Source organism: Mesoplodon mirus (assembly GCF_964341445.2).
Source record: "Mesoplodon mirus genome assembly, chromosome: 1".
NCBI classification, from domain to species: Eukaryota; Metazoa; Chordata; class Mammalia; order Artiodactyla; family Ziphiidae; genus Mesoplodon; species Mesoplodon mirus.
The window spans coordinates 75,666,980-75,683,351 of record NC_138976.1 but is presented as its reverse complement, the minus strand read 5'-3'; the positions used below and the strand labels follow the sequence as shown (position 1 = coordinate 75,683,351).

Below are 16,372 nucleotides of genomic sequence, written 5' to 3'. Positions count from 1 at the left end.
GGAACCCAAAATGCCAGAATTTGTATTTTTTTAACCATCTGCCAACAAACGAGATGGTGGTTAGCTATTACTATTTTATTTAAGGTGTAGAATTCAGTTAATATACCTTTCTACGGAAGTCACTTTTTTCCAGTGCTTCCATTCTTCAAATATCCACTTTTTAAAAAAAAAAAACATCTTTTTAATGTCCCACCTACCTTCCCAATGCAAGGCATCCTTTTGCAATGGTTGTGGGAAAGAAATCCTAGAGGAAGACTCCCCTGGTTCTCCCCACTCTCACCCCTGGCAAATCCATCAGGGCTGCCAGGTACAGCTATGCAGATCCTGGTGGTGGCCAAGGTACCCAGCCAGGGATGAATGGGGGCCAAACTCCAGCCTGTTCACCACTCACCAAGCCCTGGGACCTGGCATGGGCATTAGTGCATCTAGTAGGAAGGGCTCTTTTTTAATTTACCCAAAGGTGAGTCCACTTGTGAAGTCATGTGCCTTTAGGGCTGACCCAGGCCCAAAGATGTGTCTTTTTCTAAACACCATAAACGTGTGGCCAGTGATGGTCCTGATGACCCAAGTGACCAGGCAAAAGAGCCTGGAAAAAGAGCCTCGACCAGGGATCTCTCACGGAGGGCAAAACTCTGTAACGTTGCCCTGTAGTATAGACCCCTAGGTGAAGAGGCAGATGGAGAGAGCACTGGTTTTCTAGTCTCACAAGCCTATGGCCCTTGGTCACTGATGTAGCCACTGGGGTCTCAGTTTACCCTTCATAGCCAGTTCTTCTGCATCAGTTAGGCCACTTGTAGAACTCAGCACTCTTAATTTACAAAATGCAGCTCTATGAGACCAGAACCTCCTACTGGGCTGATGATCGTTGATTTGATTTAACCAAATACCACAGTTAATTTGGCCCTTTCTATACTGGTGAACAGGTCATCTTTGGAAGATCCAATGGGCCTGAATTTCTGCAGGAAGTTTACACGGCTGTTACATACCACAACAAGTAAGTATATTTCAGAGTTCTAAATATATGCCAAGATTGTTTTATTATCTCCTGGCTTTTCTGAATCCCCTAAGTGATTCCTCCTACCAGTATTTATAATTCAGGGACTAAGGGACAGAGGAAATCCATGCCGGTTCCCTGATTCTATGTTGGAGAACCACGATTTTTGCCATTAACTGTGTTTGGGAGAAGAACATATCTTCAAGAACCTAATATTGTTTTGAGTTTTCTGGAGCCTTCTACTCTAGTGTGATATAGAGAGGTCTTATGGTGTTCCATAAAGAGAGAAATTTCTTGCCTTGCTTTGAGGTACTGGAGGGGCCAGAAACAAAATCCAGCCCTCCTTGGTCTGTCTCCTTGTCTTCTATCCACACCTCACCACTACCTACTTTAAGAAGATTTAAATTGACCAAAGGAGAAATGAAACACTCATTTTTATGTGGATAAATTGAGTCAGAGAATAACGTCTAAACTGTTATTCACACTTCCAGGTAGAACATCCGTACAGGGTCAGAGAAACTTGGGTTTGATCCCGGCCTGATAACCTTGGCCCATTTAAGTATTGAATACTTCTCTGAACCCACCCTCTTGGACTGGAATGAGGATTAAATGAGGAATGTACGTGAAGCCCTTAGTAAACTGCCTGGGACGTTATAATTCAGTAAAATCAGATTCCCTTTCCTTCCTGCATCCTTCATTTGTTTCCCCCAAATCCTTTGATGAGTGCCGGCTGTGCACCAGTCCCTGTTCTTGGGGTAGAGATAGAAAAGGAGGTCACAGCAGGACTCCAAACCTCATCCTCTGTCCAAATTAAGTCGTTGGGTTTTTCCATTGTGTGCAGGGATTTTTTTTTTCTGGCAAAGCTTTTCGTTTGTGAGCAGCCTTATATAAGTGAAGTGTATCCAGTGACATAAGCTTGGTCTCAGGACTTCAAGCTTAGGAGGAGACTGATGTAAAATGAAAAATAAAACACCAAGCCGGCGAATTCTGAGGGGCAAAGGGTCCGTGGTGTTACAATTTATAGTCAGAGAAGCCATCATTCTTGCTAAAAGTTATTTGTGTATAATGTGCTCTTGAAACAGGTCTCCTGACTTCTACGAAGAAGTGAAAATTAAGCTCCCTGCTAAGCTCACAGTAAACCACCACCTCCTGTTCACCTTCTACCATATCAGCTGTCAGCAGAAGCAAGGAAACTCCGTAGAAAGTCTCCTGGGATATTCAGTGAGTTGTTTTCCACCTGCAGATTCACTCTGCAGTTGTTGGTGCCTCCAAGGTTCCTGCAGAGATAAAAAGCTAAATTCTATTCACTTGCTTTTTGTCCTGTCAGAAGTAGCAAAATGTGCCAAACCAGATTACAGCAAAGAGCAGAGATGACTTGACTTAGCAAATGACGATTTCAGGAATGAAAGGTAGTGGGTGAGAGATAGTGAAAGAATACTCATTTGTAGAAAAAGCATTACAATGTCCATTATTTCCAAATTTTATATATATGCTTCACATATAAAAATAGCTCTTTTTTCCCCAAGGGGAAAAAGTTATTTCTTTACAATATATAAAAGGTAAGATAAACATTGATGTTTTCCAGATATACACACACATTGGCTATAAAGAAAAATTCTACTACTTTGGCTCCGAAAGCAGTGAATCATTGATATTACCATCTCAGAAGCTCTCAGGGAATTTCAAATCTAAAGAACTTGACAGAAATTACTGCCCAAAAGAGCTCTGGTCAATATCTAATCATCATTTAGTTGCATTTGATTATTGTGAGCTAGATAAATTGCCAGAATTATATGCTGTAATAAATACCATTTTATTCTTTACATCATCTATTTCAGTGGCTGCCAATTCTCTTAAATGAACGTCTTCAAACTGGCTCCTACTGTCTCCCAGTTGCCTTGGAAAAGCTGCCACCCAACTACTCTATGCATTCTGCAGAGGTAACCAGCAAGCTGGCCATCACCTGTTTCCTGTCCAGCCATGGTCTTGGACCACCTTTCCAGAGCCACTTCCCATTCCTTTATACATGACCAAGGATTCTCAGCATGTTTTGGGGAGCGGTTATCTGTCAGCACAGGGTGTTTTCTGTGAGCACATTGTTCTGATAGGATGGGAGAAATAACTGGTTTTAAGACCTCACTAATTTAGATTATCACCAATTCAGAATGTTGGGTAAATACAACCCATACCCAGGCAGCATTACCTTGTATTATCTATAACAAAGGGGTTTACAGAATGGGGTATTTTAAAAAGGAAGGCAGGGCTTCCCTGGTGGCGCAGTGGTTGAGAGTCCGCCTGCCGATGCAGGAGACACGGGTTCGTGCCCTGGTCTGGGAAGATCCCACATGCCGTGGAGCGGCTGGGCCCGTGAGCCATGGCCGCTGAGCCTGCGCATCCGGAGCCTGTGCTCCGCAACGGGAGAGGCCACAATAGTGAGAGGCCCGCGTACCGCAAAAATAAATAAATAAATAAATAATAAGCATAATGAGTGCAAGGTCCTGGTGGAATTTGTTCACACTGGAGACTGTCTTCCCACCCAAGGTCATAGCTACTCCTCTGCTCTGCACATTGGTGCTATGCTGAGATGCAAGACCAATGTCTTCATATCTTCAGATTCTGAAAAGATGATAGAAAAGCAGGCTTTCACGTGAAATTTTCTGACATTCAAATGTTTGGCAACTAATTCGACAGTTTCTAACACTGGGCCAAACAGCACCTGTCTGTGGGCTGGATCCAGCTTTGGGCCCCAGTTTGTAACTCTGTCTGAGATAGTTCCAAAGGTCCCCACCCCGTGCACACATCCTACCCTTGCAAGTACAGTATGCTTCCTTCCATTAAAATGCAAGACACACAAAACCCACACTCACATGGCCAGGTTTGCCAAGGCCCTCCTTACTCAACACTGTAGAATGACAATTCCCTTGAGATTTTAAGGCAAGAAATGGTCTCTGAGGACTACAGGGCTACTGATATGTAAATATTATAAAAGTCATTTTGAGTAATTAAAGCAGGAGCCTAGAAGGACTGCTACTTGGAAACATTTTGTTAAAAGGGAACAAAACTGTAGTCGCTCAAAAGCATTAAAATTTCATGTCTTCTAAAGATATTCTACACTTTGTCCTGACATTCCTGATTAATGGAGAAATCATTAGGATATTACTTTATTTTAATTCCTAGAATCAAGGATTACCAGTGCTGGATGGAAGCTTAAATTAGATAGATAACTCGATTCAAACCCCTTCTTTCAGCATGAGAAAATGAAGGCCCAGAAAGTTTCATTGACCTGTCAAAGTGAAAATAATTAATTTGGTGTAAAACTGAACTTGAACCCAGGGCTCCTAACTCTAAGGCCAGTTATATTAGTTTTCCAGGGAGATTTATATTTGTATAACCCTGACATCTACTGTCAAGTTGCTTTACTCTGCTTGTTAGTACTGAGAAAAGGGAATTGAATTGCTAATTTGTTTTCTTTTAACACAGAAAGTCCCTTTGCAGAATCCTCCCATTAAATGGGCTGAAGGACATAAGGGAGTATTCAATATTGAAGTGCAAGCTGTTTCTTCTGTTCACACCCAGGTAAGGAATATCCAGGTCAAGTTTAAATCAGAACAGCAGGCTAATAATGAAGATGGGGTTCAGCAGAGAAACTTCTAAGGACAGTTCAATAAAAGATCAGTGAAAATCTTTGTGCCTGGATAAAACAACACCAAAAAACCCTTTTAGTTCTGTGTGGGAAGTTGCAAGCCTGTGAGGTTTTATTTGTTGTTTTCATAGAAAGACCTTATAAAAATGTTGAAGCACCTCGGCACCTGCACTGTTGGTTGAGAAGTTTCGTGGGGAGATTTCATTTAAACATTTTCCTGCTGTTGCTGTCTCATTTCCCTCTGTAATTCTGCCGTTTCTCTTCCAGATTTGTTGTTGTTGTTGTTCTACTTTCCTTCCTTTTCCTGCCACTGTCTGAGTTTTGCATCTGCTTAGACCCCTATCTCGGCAGTGTGTTTGCCTGGTATCCTTGCCTCTGCTTACAGAACATGTCAGAGTCCAGATTAATTTTTCTTCAGCTAATAATTATTGAGAGGTTCCATTCTGTGCACAACACTCTACAAAGAAATTCATAACCTGGTCTGAAACATCCGTGTCTTAGAACTTCTGCTCTGAAACACTGGATAAGAGGTTTTGCCTAGAAGGAGCTATCTGATTGTGTTTATGAATCCGCTGGTGAGCGTTGAGGGGATGAGACCCATGAGGCCTGCCATCTGCCTTCCCAGGACAACCACCTGGAGAAGTTCTTCACCCTCTGCCATTCCCTGGAAAGCCAGGTGACCTTCCCCATCCGCGTGCTGGACCAGAAGATCAGTGAAGCGGCTCTGGAGCACGAGCTGAAGCTCAGCATCATTTGCCTCAACTCTTCCCGCCTGGAGCCCCTTGTGCTCTTCCTGCACCTGGTGCTGGACAAGCTCTTCCAGCTGTTCGTGCAGCCCATGGTCATCGCTGGCCAGACAGGTAGGAGGCCTGGGGGCCTGGGAGGAGGCAGGCAGTGCCTTGTTTTATGAAACATGATTTTCCAGAAGTTCCGGGAGCAGGGCCAATGTGATCTTTCTGTTGAGGATGTGAGTCCAAGGGAAACCAAGTCCACTGCTATTTTTTTTTTTTTTTTTTTGGAGATTCCCTGGATGTTTAAAAAAAAAGAAACGTTAATATAGGATGCTTAAAATTATCGGGGTTTTTTTACATTAATGTGTTGAATGACTGAAGCCAATCCTTTAAATTCCATTCCTAGTAATTGATGGCTTTCTTTTACCTCTAAGATATTTTTTGTTGACTTGACCAACAAGGGAATCCAATGTTTTAAAGAAATAAGACAACCCATATTAAATGGAAGGAAAGGAACTGTCTAAATGGAAATTCAATGTGATCCCTTTTTTATTGAGATAAAATGCACATACCATAAAATTCACTAAAGTGTACAATTCGGTGGTTTTTAGTATATTCACGAGGTAATGCAACTGTCACTACTATCTAATTCCAGACCATTTTCATCAGCCTCAAATGGAACCCCATACTCCTGAACAGTCACCCCATTCTCCCCTCCCCTCAGCACGCAGCAAACGCCCATCTCAAATGCTTACTTTTAACAAATGAACACTAAATAAATACAATGTGTAAGACTTCCTTTGGAAATAATGTCATGTGGGGCCTGGGTCCAGTGGTTCTTCCAACTCCTGCAGGGGTAGACTGGCTGCTGTAGGGCATCTTTGTTTGACACTATTTTCAGCTGGGCTTGTATTAGTCTGTGCTCTCCAGCCCCGCAGATAGCTTTGGGTACCATCAATGCTGCCGGTACCGTGCTTAGAGTTGTAGGTTTTGCAATAATAATCAAGAGCATACTGAACTTCAGAGGACTTACAATAAAATATAGCAAAGAACAGCAGCACAGGACACAAGTCCTCAAATGGACACAGCTAAATACTGTTGGGGGGATGGCGAAGACACCCATCTGGGAGGATGAGGAAGGCCACCAGGAAGAAGACTGCAATTGAGATGGCTCTGAAGGGGGGTTAGAGGGAAAGAAGCCAAAATGGGGACAGTGACTGGCAAAAGCAGAGAACCAGAGTGTCTGGATCAGAAAAAAAGTAGTTCAGAAAAAAGTGTCAAAAACCACTTTTCTGGGAGTGTCAGAAAAGAAGGAGATACCACTGTTGGGCCATGGAATATGAGTAAGTTGGTGGGGAGGGAGAGATGAACTTGTAGCCTAGGACACATGGGGGAGCTTTCAGAGCTAGGGAAGAGCGTGACCTCTGAATCCCCCAGTTTGCAGTGTATCCTGGGATGCATCTTTTGTGGCTCCACAGATAAGGCATCCTACATTGTCGGCTAACTTTCCACACGTGTAGCTGTGGCCTCTCCAGCTAGATTCCTGTGGAGTGGCCATCTGTACACTCCCTGGATTTCCTTCTACACCCTCCACGTATTTGGTGCACTGCTTTGTAGGCCCCAGCTATGGAATGTAGACTTGTTCACTTGGCAAAACATTCATTCACACATTTTGAGCCAATATTTGGGACTCCAGGGTGTTGGGACAAGCAGAATAGGCAGAGGCAGTTAGTCTCCAAGCATTTATTCAGATCTTATCTGTGTCAGGCACCATGGTGGGGAGAGAAGAAAGTAGAAGAAATGCACTTGGCTTCCGGCCTATCAGACAGACAGAATTTCCCACTGGAAACAGTCCAAGAACCTTGTGATTTGGTGTTGTGTAAGCCTGGTACTGAGTGGTGTCAGAGGCTTCATTGAGGAGGTGGGATGGTGCTTAGCATCGAAAGGTTAGTATGCTTTTGTGGGTGGGAGCAAGCAGGGCTTCCTAGGTGAGGACAGCAGCACAAGCAAAATTGCAGAAGTGAGAAGCAGACGTGTGATGGGGACAGTATAAAGATTGCCTTATCTTTTTTTTTTTTTTTTTTTTTTTTTGCGGTACGCAGGCCTCTCACGTTGCGGAGCACAGGCTCTGGACGTGCAGGCTCAGCGGCCATGGCTCATGGGCCCAGCCGCTCCACGGCATGTGGGATCTTCCCGGACCGGGGCACGAACCCGCGTCCCCTAGCATCGACAGGCAGACTCCCAACCACTGCGCCACCAGGGAAGCCCAAGATTGCCTTATTTTAAGGAAGTTGAATTTGAGCAGAAGAGGGTACCAGGTGGGATAAGTAGGGTGGAGCCAGACTGTGGAGGGTTTGGAGCTCCTCAACAAGAGAGTGTCCACGGAGAAGCATTGTTTGTACAGGTCCAGGGACTGACATGATACACATACGTTTTTAGATTAATCTGTACACCAAGAATCTGTGTTGTTCAACAGCCCATCTCAAACCATAGTGTGCATAAGGATGACCTGGGCATCTTGTTAAAATGCACATTCTGACTCAGTCGGGCCCGGGTGGGGCCTGAGATTCTGCATTTCTAATAAGATCCTAGGTGATACTGATGATGTCAGGACAGACCCCACTGAATAGCACCAGTTTACAGTGTGGTTTAGAGAGGGGAGGATGTCTGGACAGGCTCGCATCTTTGTCCTGAAAAACCACAGTGCTGGCAGAAGGCGGAAATGTGAAGTCCTTTGCAGTAAGCAGAGCTGGCATGCTGGAGCTTACTAAAACCACTCACCCTGCCCCACGGGGTTCAGCCTGGTTCAGCCGGTCAGTGGTCAGGACTCCTTGTCACTGCCCCAAAGAATGTTCCTCATTAAGAATGTTCCTCATTAAGGACTCACTGCGGAGCCGCCCATTTTTCTCTTGGTTCCTCAGCCAACTTCTCCCAGTTTGCCTTCGAGTCTGTGGTGGTCACCGCCAACAGTCTGCACAACAGCAAGGGCCTGGGCAAGGACCAACATGGGAGGAACTGCCTGCTGGCCTCCTATGTGCACTACGTCTTCCGCCTGCCCGAGCCGCAGAGGGACGTACCCAAGTCAGGTAACGTCCCCCTGGCCCACCCCCGCCGCCCCCGAGTATGGGAACCTGGCGGGCAGCACACCCTCACCCCCGCCCCACAGAATTCACAATAAAATTAAAAGCCCGAAAGTTAAATTTTATCTTTCAGAATAAACAAAACTTATATGAATGCTGAAATTAAAAGTTCATGTCTAGATTTTTCTCTCTTGCTTTCTATCTGCCTTCCTCCCTATTTTTATATTCTAAACACTTGTTTTTTCTGCCTATTTGATAATTCCTCGCTGATCTTCACCCAGTCGGTACTTTCTGATTCAGCTGCAAATCCCTTCTTTTAAAAGCTGGAGAAGTGACAACAGATGCCTAGGATTTTAGGATCATAATGATAAGGAAAATAATATATATTTGATAGCTGTGGTAAGCAATGGCCCCTAAACTTTTCATTATGAAAAAATAAATCCATTTTCTCATTTCCCCCAAACTAAACTTCTGAAATAATAATTCATTTCTTCACTCTTTTTAATTATTTACATAGGTAATAATCAACCAGAACGTCTGGTCAGCACGATATAAAAAGTAGCATCAATAAGTTAACAAAATTCCAGGCTCTAACAAAGGAACTTGGGCATATTTATTAGTCCATGCAGCCTCATTTCAAGTAAACCTGTAATTTTAAATGTTTTTTTAAAAATACTCATAATATTCATAGACTCACATAATCACCTTTGAACACATGTAAATACTTAAAGGTGAGAAACATTGCTATACAGTGTATACTTATTCTCATAAGATTCAGATGATTCCTTGGATTCTCAAATCTCAGAAATGCAAGACTTATAAAGCTGTCATCATTTAAATATTAAGAAATAAAAAATATCCACATTTCGAACTTGTCTTGAGAAATCAGAACCTCATGGGCTGTTTCCCCATGGCAATAATAAGCTGGGGAGGAGGAGCAGCCCCTGTCTTTGGATGAGGCATGTGTTTCCAGTTTACCACAGTCCTCACCGCTCCCTACTGCCTTACACCCTATCTTTCCACCAAAACATTGCCTCCTGGCCTCCCCTAGGCATTTGCTAATAAGACCCTAATTCCAAGACCTAATCTAGTGGGTTTCCACTCTACTATCTACCCCATCCCTCCTCAGTTCCTTCTCAAGTCCAATAAGTGACTCTGATCCCCTTTCTGTTTACATGTCTATACCTGGTGGGGTGCAGGTGGTCCCACTTCCCTCCTGGACCCTCGCTACCACACATACGGACGCACGTCTGCTGCCGCTGTGAGTTCGAAGCTGATGCAGGCCCGAGTGATGAGCAGCAGTAACCCAGACCTCGCGGGGACACACTCTGCAGCAGACGAGGAGGTTAATAACATCATGTCTTCAAAGGTAAGGAAGATGTCAAACCCTGGAAAGAGACATGGGCTTTTTTATTTTTAACTAACACTTGGAGAGACAACAAGAAATCAACCACTGCTGCTGCCCACTGTCTTGGTCAAATGCTCAGCTTTCAAGTTATTAATATTCTTTTCTTTTGAAGTGACTGAGATCATTCTGATGCCAGGCAAGACTGGCATTTGAAGGTATGCGCGGAGTTAGTGAACTCTGGTGGGAAGTTTCTTGAGCATAGCTGGTTTAGCCCCGTGGAGTCGATGAATACCATGAGTTTTATCTTCAAGGAAAAAAAATTGGCTTTAACTGTTTTTGATGCCTAGAAAGACTGTTTTTTTGTTTTCTTTTTTAATAACTTGCCTTTTAGATTCATTAACATCCATAGATAGATTGATTATTCCGTGTAAGAATCCCAAAGATCAAAGCCAAATTTATAAACAAAAACCGAGATCCTGGGAGGGTTGGTGACTTGCCCTAGATTGTTTCCCTCCATGAATTCTTTACGTTTTCTCATAAACTTTGTATTTTATAAAAGTTTTAGATTTATAGAATTATTGTCAATATATGACAGAAAATTTTTGTGTACTCAATGCATAGTTTCCCTGTTATTAACATTTTACATTAGAACAGCACATTTGTCACAATTAATGAACCAATATTGATATATTATTATTATTAACTAAAGTTTATATTTTATTCAGATTTCCTCAGTTTTTCCCTAATGTCTGTTTTCTGTTCTAGGATCCCACCCAGGATACCACATTAGATTTTGTAGTGACGTTTCCTTAGCTCCTCTGGGTTGTGACAATTTCTTAGACTTTCCTTGTTTTTGAGGACTTTGACAGTTTTGAGGCATACTGGTCAAGTATTTTGTAAAATGTCTCTCATTTGAAATTTTTAAAAATTGTGATATAATTCACATACCATAAAATTCACCCTTTTGAAGTGTATAATTCAGTGGTTTTTCATATATGTACAAAACTACCATGAATTTTTAATCTAAATTTTCTTTCCAGTTATCTGTGGCCTCAGGGTGGCTAAGCTTTTAGAATAATGTCATTTCCTCTGATGAAGATAAATCAAACTCTCTAGGTTTTGACATCATTCCCCTTACACAAACCACCCACTTGAGACAGTACGTTGTGAGACAGGAAATCTGGAGACCAGGGTTGGGTCTCGATCTGATACCACCCAGGCCTGTGGTCATGAGCAAGTCAATTCCTACCCTGAGCCTGATTTTCCTTATCTCTGTAGAAGTTCTGAACCCTGGATGAATGTAAGAATCATCTATAGATCCACTCCTAGAGATTCTGATGGTCTATAGGTTGTTATCATATGAAACTGTTGATATTCTATCCTTTTTGACTTACAGAATCAACGCAGGGATGTGCTGGAGCTGGTTCATACCAGTTTCTGAGAGCTGATTGTTAAATTTTCCAGAACTTTCTGAACCAGTTGTTAAACGCAGACATTATTAAAAATTAAATTATATAAACTAACAAATAAGTTATATGGAAAACAAAGGTAATCTAAATGCAGTGTTCTGGAGCAGAACAGGACATTAGTGGAGAGGAGAAATTGGTGAAATTCAAATAAAGTCTGTGGTTTAGTTACTAGTTAATATGCCAATGTTAATTTCTTAGTTTTGACAAATGTACCTTTTTTTTTTTCTTTTTGCGGTACGCGGGCCTCTCACTGTCGTGGCCTCTCCCGTTGTGGTTGCGGAGCACAGGCTCCGGACGCGCAGGCTCAGCAGCCATGGCTCATGGGCCCAGGCGCTCCGTGGCATGTGGGATCTTCCCGGACCGGGGCACGAACCCGTGTCCCCTGCATCGGCAGGCAGACTCTCAACCACTGCGCCACCAGGGAAGCCCTAAATGTACCATATTTATGTAAGATATTAACATTAAGAGGAACTTGGTGAAGGGTATCCAAGAACCACCTTTGCAACTTGTCCATAAATTCAAAATTATTCCCTTTTTAAGGGAGTACTCAAACCTCATCCCTTCTTAATTACTTTACTACATTTTACTGTTATCTATGTTCTTGAGGTTATTTATGCCTACTGTACAGTGGTTTGCTACTGCACATCTCTTTGCAACACCATATTCGGTAATGTCATGTTAACTTGAAATCAGCTATGATGGAAGCATTCACAAGCACAGAAACTGGCAGATTCTACCAATCAGCCCCTCCCCTTTGAGAGCTGGTTGTTAAGCATTTGCCAGCACACCCTGGTTCAATTTTGCATCTAAGTCCTCTTTAAGCAGTATCTTTTCGGATCACTGAGGGGAGAAGTGGTCGGCAGCTGTTATCCACAGACTTGATTATTACGATTTCCTTTAATGAAAGTGAAAATATTAAATTCTCTCTGTGGACTAGGTTAAGAATTTTTAAATTATTCTGTAGTGAGGGGAAAAAATTTTGTCTAACTAGAAGTATCAAGCATGATCTTCCTTTCAGAAGTGGTTTTTTGACAATTTATTAAAGAGTGTTTAGGAGACTGGGTAAAGTACCATGCTAACCCACAGAGAGGCACTGTTCCCACACATTTTTTTTTTCTTGCTCTTCCAATTAAGTCAGAAAGTTGAAGGGACTGTTCAGGATTTAACTATAGGTGGCTACACACCAACTAACAGTGAATATCTCAGGAGCAAGTAGAATTAGGTGTAACTTTACCTTCTTTGCTTTGTTTTATGTTTACTTTTGGCAGTTGTTTTACCTTTGTAACCAGAAAAAAAAAAAAAGAAAAAGAAATGTGTTAACAATGAATTCTAAGCTTGTGATTTCCAGGCTGTTGGCTCATCTTTCTGGAGACCACTGTTGGTTGACTGTTGAGTCATGGTTTGTGTATTTCAGATGGCTGATCGTAGCTGCATCCGGATGTCTTACTATTGCTCTGGCAATAATGATGCTCCAAGTTCAACAACAACCCCAAGGCCAATCAGCAAAAAGGTACTGAACAGGCAGTGTGAGAATAATTTGCCCAGCCTCTCACTATGATTGAAAATAGATGCCATCAAGTACTCTCCTGTCTTGTTCCTGCCCTCCTAACACACACACACACACACACACACACACACACACACACACACACACACACACACACACTTTTGCAGCCCTGTCCCAGGTGCCCCATTTTTTGACCACCTAATTACCTACTAACTCAGTGGTTCCCCAACTTACTGTGCATTAGAAGTACCTGGGTGGCTTGTTAAAACTGACGGCTGGCCCTACCCCTAGAGTTTCTGATTCAATAGATCTGAAGTAGGGCCCAGGGATTTGCATTTCTGACAAGTTCCCAGCTGACGCTAGTCCAGGAACCACACTTTGAGAACCTGAGAACTGCTGTATTAGCTTCTTTTTTGGTAAAAGGAGAGCTGGGGACAATTCATCCTCAAAAAGTGAATGGCAATAATTAGGTATCATTTATTTCAATACGATATCAAACATGAAAAGCCTTGTAATTCTTTCCAATCAGCCTTCCCTCTGAGTTCAGAGACTTGACAAGCTGTTAAACTGCTCATCAGAAAGAACTCTTTATGTTAAGAGGATTCTACAGTCGTCACGTCATGTGTGGTCCAAGGGGTGGAGGATAAAGAAACTGTCTGCCCCAAGTTTTCTCCTCTGCCAGGCACCCGAGAGTCTCACCATTTTAGTAGCTACTTAAGTTAAGGTCTTGAGTGTTTTTCAAGACCCCTATTAAAATGTAAATATGCTGATTGGAAGGATAACACAGGAAGCTCTTTGCAACAGCTAACACCACTGGGAAAGATGTGTTAAACAGCCATGGAGGTCATGAGCTTCAGCACAGCTCACTTTGGACTGGCTGAGGGAAAGATCAGGCATGGGGAGGCCCTAGTAGGGTCCAGTGCCTGCAGACTTGGCAGTAATACGGGCTCCATTTGTCTGGAAAGAGGTACCAGGAATTAATTCTAACAGGAGGAGTAAAAGAAGATGTCATGAGATGCTGAAAATAAATATTTCACTTACTTTAAATCTTAGCTTTGGGCTTTGCAGGGACTGGTTACAAGTACCATTTTCCTTCTTAAAAACCATGATTTGCTTACAGCCTGGCTTGCTTCAGGCAGGGCCTGATTTCTTCTGGGCACATTTGCCTTGTTTTGATTTTGTTTCTGGTCATTTCAATGACCAGAAGAGAATCATTTCATTTCAGAGGGAGGTTTAACCAGTGGGTTTCCTTAATAGCTCAGCAAACTGGGTTTAGCTGCTTGGCTATTTTCTGTATCCTCCGGAGCAAGGTGTTCTTGTAATAATGTTGCCTGGTAAGCAACATAAATTACTTTAAGAAGCGGCTTATCCTCCTCTAATCTTCTCTTGCCTTAAGATTCTGGCAGTCAAACTGACCTATTTTCCAGAGGTTACCTTTGAAGCTTGTGGAGCGTGTCCTCCCTACAATGGGAAGATCCGGGTGTAGCTGAGTTACATCAGGGCAAGCTTAGACCACCTGCTAGATTAACACACAGCCCTGCACCTCTCCCAGATGGGAGAGCTTCCCTCATGTCTCACAACAGCACACAAATGTGTTCACGTGTATTGAGATTATAAAGGTTTCACTCGCCTGACAGAATGAAGTGGGACCAATGACAAGCTGAAACACTTGTCAAGCTGAAACAAGCATTCTCCACTCATCCCCATTAACCATCAGGGGACGTAAATAGTTTGAATACCCAGACATCTGCACAGAGATTTTTCCATTTGTCTCCTTTTAGTATAGCTGAGTAACTCTCCAATTTTACTGTACATAAGAATCAGTAAATTGTGTTGTAGGCCTACTGTACACTGTGGGTAATTTAAAGGTTTGTCAAGGGTAAGCTTTGCTGTAATACATTTTTGCTTTGGGTGTTGACTTTAAAACTTCATTTCCACATACGCCAGTACTCTAGGATGTGATATTAGGGTGTTCAAGTAGTTTCAGCTTTCTTACCCACTGAGCCATAAAAAATGAGTTCATCTGTATTCATTCTAGATTTTATGGTTGTAAAATGAATGGAATCCACAGAAATGCCCAGACATCATTTTTGCTGTCAGTTAGGGTGACCAGCTATCCCAGTTTCTCTGGGACTTAGGGGGTCCTTGGGATATAGGATTTTACATTTTAAGACCAGGAGAGTGTTGACTGAAAAGAACGCACATCCTAAACGTTGAGAATTATGTTTTATTCAAGGACATTACCAAGGACTATAGCCCAGGATACAGTCTCTCAGATATCTGAGGGACTGTTCCAAGGAGGTAAGGGAAGAGCCAGGATATATAGGGATTTTTGCTGAAAAAAAAAAAAACAAAAAACCCATGTAGTTGAACATCAAAAGATGTTCATGAAAAACAGACATCTCAGGTTAATGATTTTAGTGTTTTTCTGTGTATGGGAAGATGCGAGAGTCTGAGCTCATTGAAATTATTCCTTAGATACGCATCTTAACTCTCTAGGGCCAAGTATCCTGTTTTTGTACATCCTGAATTCCCCTCAGGGTGCACCCTCTGGGTCTCAGTGGCTGATGGCTTGATGGTCTGGAAACATGTGTTGTTCACTGGAACAAGCAGGCAACATTTGTTGTTTACTGAAATGACAGGCAACATTGTCTTTGTCCACAACAGTCTCAGGCAAGCTGAGATGAGTTGGTTGCCCTACCTTTAGTCTTAAACCTGTTCCCCGTCAAAGCTGTTGTCAAGAGTATTAACAAGTATCCAGATAAAGTAGGGAATGGAAAAGATGCAAAAGGTGTACAAAATCACCATCTGCTACATCTTCAGTCAGATGACTTGACAGGGGGTGTAGACATAAAGTGGCGCATCTGACCCTGGGACAAAGAAGTATAGAAGTTGGGTGAGTTCAAGCTGCTACCCCTATGCCTTTTTTTTTTTTTTCCGGTACGCGGGCCTCTCACTGTTGTGGCCTCTCCCGTTGCGGAGCACAGGCTCCGGACGCGCAGGCTCAGCGGCCATGGCTCACGGGCCCAGCCGCTCCGTGGCATGTGGGATCTTCCCAGACGGGGGCACGAACCCGTGTCCCCTGCATCGGCAGGCGGACTCTCGACCACTGCACCACCAGGGAAGCCCCATCCCCCCTATGCCTTTTAATGCAGACAATCTACATTAAACGAGGTTTGATAAACCCAAACCTCGTTTCCCACAAAGCCATAGCAGGATTATAAAAACAAAAATTGTTCCATCTAGAACGGAGTTGAAATACCATCTAGACAGTGGTTCTTTTTTTTTTTTTTTTAATTTATTTTATTTATTTATTTTTGGCTGCGTTGGGTTTTCGTTGCTGTGCGCAGGCTTCCTCTTGTTGCGGCGAGTGGGGGCTACTCTTCGCTGAGGTGTGCGGGCGTCTCGTTGTGGTGGCTTCTCCTGTTGCGGAGCACAGGCTCTAGGTACGCGGGCTTCAGTAGTTGTGGCTCACGGGCTCTAGAGCACAGGCTCAGTAGTTGTGGCGCACGGGCTTAGCTGCTCCGCGGCATGTGGGATCTTCCCGGACCAGGGCTCGAACCCGTGTCTCCTGCATTGGCAGGCGGACTCTCAACCACT

The 16,372-nt window shown here is 43.1% G+C and overlaps 1 protein-coding gene across 1 annotated transcript in view; it reads left to right on the top strand.

The window, feature by feature from the left end:
* Positions 1–16,372, top strand: part of DOCK8 (dedicator of cytokinesis 8) — a 224,152-nt gene that overhangs the window by 134,604 nt on the left and 73,176 nt on the right. The window contains exons 16-23 of the mRNA XM_082620022.1: positions 924–994; positions 2,077–2,215; positions 2,833–2,934; positions 4,475–4,570; positions 5,263–5,497; positions 8,290–8,454; positions 9,648–9,817; positions 12,680–12,775. Of these exons, the coding sequence (XP_082476148.1) occupies positions 924–994; positions 2,077–2,215; positions 2,833–2,934; positions 4,475–4,570; positions 5,263–5,497; positions 8,290–8,454; positions 9,648–9,817; positions 12,680–12,775 (1,074 nt within the window). The remainder of the gene's footprint in view (positions 1–923; positions 995–2,076; positions 2,216–2,832; positions 2,935–4,474; positions 4,571–5,262; positions 5,498–8,289; positions 8,455–9,647; positions 9,818–12,679; positions 12,776–16,372) is intronic.